This window comes from Salvelinus sp. IW2-2015, linkage group LG26, assembly GCF_002910315.2.
Source record: "Salvelinus sp. IW2-2015 linkage group LG26, ASM291031v2, whole genome shotgun sequence".
NCBI classification, from domain to species: domain Eukaryota; kingdom Metazoa; phylum Chordata; class Actinopteri; order Salmoniformes; family Salmonidae; genus Salvelinus; species Salvelinus sp. IW2-2015.
Window position 1 is genome coordinate 11,414,541 of NC_036866.1, and position 5,398 is coordinate 11,419,938.

General features: G+C 42.5%; 1 protein-coding gene across 2 annotated transcripts; it reads right to left on the bottom strand.

Annotated features, from left to right (window-relative positions):
• On the bottom strand, positions 1 to 5,079 carry LOC111952969 (nicotinamide riboside kinase 2). 2 transcript variants are annotated; one of them, XM_023972014.2, is made up of 8 exons: positions 4,953 to 5,079; positions 1,943 to 2,033; positions 1,607 to 1,655; positions 1,214 to 1,388; positions 726 to 797; positions 496 to 602; positions 269 to 354; positions 1 to 169 (listed from the first exon to the last, which is right to left on the bottom strand). In XM_023972014.2, exons 1-7 carry the CDS (start codon positions 4,976 to 4,978, stop codon positions 269 to 271), a joined length of 606 nt encoding a protein of 201 aa, XP_023827782.1. In that variant the 5' UTR covers positions 4,979 to 5,079; the 3' UTR covers positions 1 to 169. The 2 variants fall into 2 exon arrangements, with proteins under 2 accessions (XP_023827782.1, XP_023827781.1); XM_023972013.2 differs by having other exon boundaries at positions 269 to 602.
• Positions 5,080 to 5,398: the final 319 nt, after the last annotated feature.

A 5,398-nucleotide genomic window follows, 5' to 3' on the forward strand; every position in this document is an offset into this window, starting at 1 on the left:
TAACATTAACAATAGTGACAACCCAATTTAATTGGAGATTAATGAGATCTTGGCAAGTACATTTTACAAATACTATTTACAAGGAATACAATGAGAAAAACATAAAAAAGTATAAAACAATGAGTCTTCAGTCTTGGAGCTATTTACAGGTTTGGAGATCAAGTTCCTGCTGTAAAGTACAAACAGAAAGGTCACCTTAGATAACCACTCAATTTGAAAAGCAACACTAAGGGGACATGGGCTAAAACAAACCAATGTCACCGCTTACCTATAAACGATTCAACAGTGTATTCTGGATGTCCTCATAGACCTGGCTGTAGAGCTCTTCTTTAGATTTCAAACCATCCAAATACGCTGTAGCAGAATGTAAACACGGATCAGGACATTTGCCAGAGAAGAGATCGCTACTACCTAGCACCACTAAAATATCTACATAACTGCACAGCTTAAATTCAAGAACGCTTACTGACAAACAGAAAATTAAAATATACACACTGATGGCCAAACAGCTTTTCACCATCTCTTTCCTGTGCTTTAAGTACATGGGCCACACATGGCCATCAAACAGCCCAGGAGGGTCTGGGACGGTGTATTGTCTTGTACTAAAAAGGAAACAAAATTACAAATTTCGCAACAGTCAAAATTATGCGACTCTTTTTTCAGCCAGAACACCCATACTATAGCTACATATGAATGTTAAGGATCTGAGATCTCCTTGTTCCCACCTCCTCCTCCTTTTGCACTCTTCATATGGAATGGAGATGTAGTAGCACTTGTTGTACACATCCATCAGGGACCTGGGGTGGGGAACAAGGTCACTTGTAATTCTACTAAACTCCCCTCCAATGTACAGTTCTGAGTCTACTTAAGTAGAGATGTTAGATCTGCATTTAACTAGTAGTCTRCAGCCTGTAATACCGATACCACACTTCTGGAGAAACACGTACTCCAGCAGCAAGGAGTGCGCCATTTAGTTAGCTAGCTGCTAACAACCCACATGTGACAGCCCCAAATATTTGTTTTCATACAATTCTCAGAACCTAATCCTGACAGTCTTAACCATGACAACTAAAACTTGCAAGCCCTTCGAAACGCAATGGCCTAAATGACTGTTACGCAATGTAAACCAAACCATCAGATTACCACCCCCCTTTAAAAAAAAAGACATGTTAGCTAGTACAATTCCAGTTAGCAGTGGTGCAGGTGAACTCACTTATAATTGAACAGAAGGAAGCCCTCCACGATCAGAATGTGGACCAGTTGATCTGGGTCAGCCACCTCCGTGGCAGGAGACACATTGACACCGTGGGAGCAGGCAAACTTCACTGGGTTCTCAGCCCATCCTCGTATTGTATTCGCCATGGCATCCATGTCCAATGCTGTGATCACTGCACAGAACATAGAAAGACAGGAAGGAAAGCAAAGTTCAGAAGGGATATAGCTGACTGAGACAATTTATTCAGTCTTGAATAATGGGAATTGTAGTCTTGGGGCAATATTCATGTTGTATGTACTATCAAATGACATTTTGAGTGATGGTTTGTAACACTGAGGGCCAAATACATTGGATGATCAGTTACTCTCCTACAGTGAAATCCAGGCTTACCATCCCACTGTCTAAAGCCGTCCGCCCCGACTTCTATATGATCAGGTTTCTGAAATAACAGTCACCAAAAACACATTGCTGCAACCACAGGGTGATCTGTATACGGGCAGATCCCATTACATCAAGCCATACACACAGCTGACACATGCAGGGATAATAACATGCGGAAGAGCACAGATGATCTACATTGGCATACATCATGGTTAATATTGTGAGTTTTGGATATTAGCTAAAACAGAAAGTCCAGGAGGTAATGTAGCAGCCCTTCCCTTGGCAAGGTCATGCATTGCAAAAAGATAACCACATAGCTATGTTGTAGCCGAGGACAACGCTTACCCTGAAAAAGTCATCTTGATGCACCACACAACAGTTAGGCAATGACTTGATCAGTCTATTCGTCAAAGTTGTTTTCCCACCATTGGTCACACTGAAAATAGATCAACATCAAATGTCTGATTTAGCAAGGTCTGTGTATTGAAAGTCTGAGTAGTCAACATTGCATGTCAAATAAAAAAATAGATATTAGGTTCCCCTCATAGCTAGTACTAACCAGTGCAAATAATTGAGTGTTAGGCCAACTTTTAGAATATTGTTCTAATTCTAGATATTCAGTTGCATAGCATTGTTTAAATATTTCCCATGTAATGTTAAAAGGGGCACTAACATGGCTGCCATATCTTGAGCAGTCAATTCGGAGCATTATCAGATTGTATGTTTGCAAATTCGGAGCGTTTCTCTCAGAGCGCACACTTGAGGCTCTGGTCGATGAGTAGGGTTGATACGAGCGTTCTGACCTCACAACGGCAGTCAAGTGCCCAAGCTAACAGGCTAATTTTAGTCACCCTAGCAGGGCTGGTTAGACTGTTTATGTTATCCAGCGCGTTGATGACTAACTGTGCTGCTGGCAACAATTTAATTGTGCTTATTTTCCGACGCTTACTGACACCGGCCATATTCAACGGGTGTTCAGTGTTCGTAAATGCATCAGTCATTCTGCGCTCAGAAATCAGAGTACATACATAGCCAGAGTGAATTTACGAACGCATCCTAAATACAGCTGTTMGAAGCTAAACCCAACAAAAACAGAAATGTCCTCACTGYCAACTGCGTTTATTTTCAGCAACTTAACATGTGTAAATATTTGTATGAACATAACAAGATTCAACAACTGAGACATGAACTGAACAAGTTTCACAGACATGTGACTAACAGAAATTGAATAATGTGTCCCTGAACAAAGGGGGGGGTCAAAATTACAAGTAAATGTCAGTATCTGGTGGCCACCAGCTGCATTAAGTACTGCAGTGCATCTCCTCATGGACAGCACCAGATTTGCCAGTTCTTGCTGTGAGATGTTACCCCACTCTTCCACCAAGGCACCTGCAAGTTCCTGGACATTTCTGGGGGTGGCTCTAGCCCTCCAATCCAACAGGTCCCAGACGTGCTCAATGGGATTCAGATCAGGGCTCTTCGCTGGCCATGGCAGAACACGGACATTCCTGTCTTGCAGGAATTCACGCACAAATGAGCAATATGGCTGGTGGCATTGTCATGCTGGAGGGTCATGTCAGGATGAGCCTGCAGGAAGGGTATGAGGAAGGAGGATGTCTTCGCTATAATGCACAGCGTTGAGATTGCCTGCAATGACAACAAGCTCAGTCTGATGATGCTTTGACACACCGCCCCAGACCATGATGGACCCTCCATATCGATCCCGCGCCAGAGTACAGGCCTCGGTGTAACGCTCATTCCTTCGACGATAAACGCAAATCCGACCATCACTCCCGGTGAGACAAAACCGCGACTCGTCAGTGAAAAGCACTTTTTACGAGTCCCGTCTGGTCCAGCGACAGTGGRTTTGTGCCCGTAGGTGACGTTGTTGCCGGGCGAGGACCTGCCTTACAACAGGCCTACAAGCCCTCAGTCCAGCCTCTCACGGACAGTCTGAGCACTGATTGAGGGATTGTGCGTTCCTGGTGTAAGCCGGGCAGTTGTAAGCCATTCYGTACCTGTCCCGCAGGTGTGATGTTCAGATGTACCGATCCTGTGCAGGTTTTGTTACACATGGTCTGCCACTGCGAGGACGATCAGCTGCCCGTCCTATCTCCCTGTAGCGCTGTCTTAGGCGTCTCACAGTACGGACATTGCAATTTATTGCCCTGGCCACATCTGCAGTCCTCATGCCTCCTTGCAGCATACCTAAGGCACGTTCACACAGATGAGCAGGGACCCTGGACATATTTATTTTGGTGTTTTTCAGAGTCAGTAGAAAGGCATCTTTAGTGTCTTAAGTTATCATAACTGTGACCTTAATTGCCTACCGTCTGTAAGCTGTTAGTGTCTTAACGACCGTTCCACAGGTGCATGTTCATTAATTGTCTATAGTTCATTGAACAAGCATGGGAAAGTGTTTAAACCCTTCACAATGAAGATCTGTGTAGTTTTGGATTTTACAAATTATCTTTGAAAGACGGGCTCCTGAAAAAGGCACTTCTTTTTTTTGCTGAGTTTAGCTAGCTAACGTTACCTTGTAACCTAGCCATTGTGGCTGGACAGGGCAGCTTTACTAGGGCAAATTGATTACATTGCTAACGAAAATAGTGTTAGCTAGCCAGCTTATGTTAACTACTTTGAATAGCAATCAAATAACATTTAATGGGTGTAGCTAGGTAGTTAGCTAACTGCATCTTTGAATTTAGTCAGAGGTTAGCCGAGAACTCGAAATGGTGACAGTTCTAGCGAGTTATTCTGTTGCTAGTTAATATTAACATACATTCAAGCCAGTTATTAACCTAATATTCAGCCATGTAAAATGTTGCTTTGTTTATCTATAATCTAGCTATCAATGTTTTAAATAAACATTTATAAATACTAGTTGCCAGCCATGTGTAGCCTACTATCGTATGTAGCTACAGCATGACCAAACATTGTTCTGTGGTATGGCTCTCAATTTCAAAAGAGACTCCCTCCACTTTTCATGTGAAAGTCCGCGCTGGAAGTTTAAATCTCCCGCCTGACTACAAAAAACGAACGTGTCAGGCGATTTGCTACAAAACCAAGTCCCAGATAACTAGCTTAATGGCGTAAGTAAATTAGCCTCGTCTGGATTCTCGAGCTATTTAAACAAAAAAAAGTATTCCTGCAAGAAATTCAACTTTCATAGTAGCCAACTAACGTTACCGTTAGCTAAGTTCCTAGTTAGCTAAGCACATGGCATGTGTTATTGTTTTGACATCGTCGGTGTTGTGTATCAACTAATGAGGTTATACATGTTTTACTAAGCAAAATGTGTTTTATATAATAAACTAATACATGTCGATTTTTTTTACGACAAATTACAWCTTACCCGCCAATTCCTATAACGTATTTCATTTTGAGTCGTGTTCTTGAGACTTCTGCTCCAAGTCCCAGTTGAAGTGACACTCACAGCAAACACAGTGAAGAATAAAAATAATACTCTGTAGAGTAGTTCAAGTGTTGGTCTTATTCTCCTTTAGCTTGTGTCCCGGTCAAGCTAACTGTATTTTATTATTTTATTGWTAAAGATGCGCAGGTCATTGAATTTATAGGCTACTTGACTTGCGTCACGCCGAGGTACCGCCCTTCTTGTCGTATATAAAATGTGTGACGTTTTTACAGTGACCAATCAATGTCACCAGAACACCCAAACAACGTTGGCGATTCGTAAAGATTTGCATATTGGTTGGCTATGCGCCACTTTGCCACAGTTTCACGTCGGTCTTTGCTATCTGGGATCCTTGGGACGTCCCCTACCCCATTGAAGTTCACATT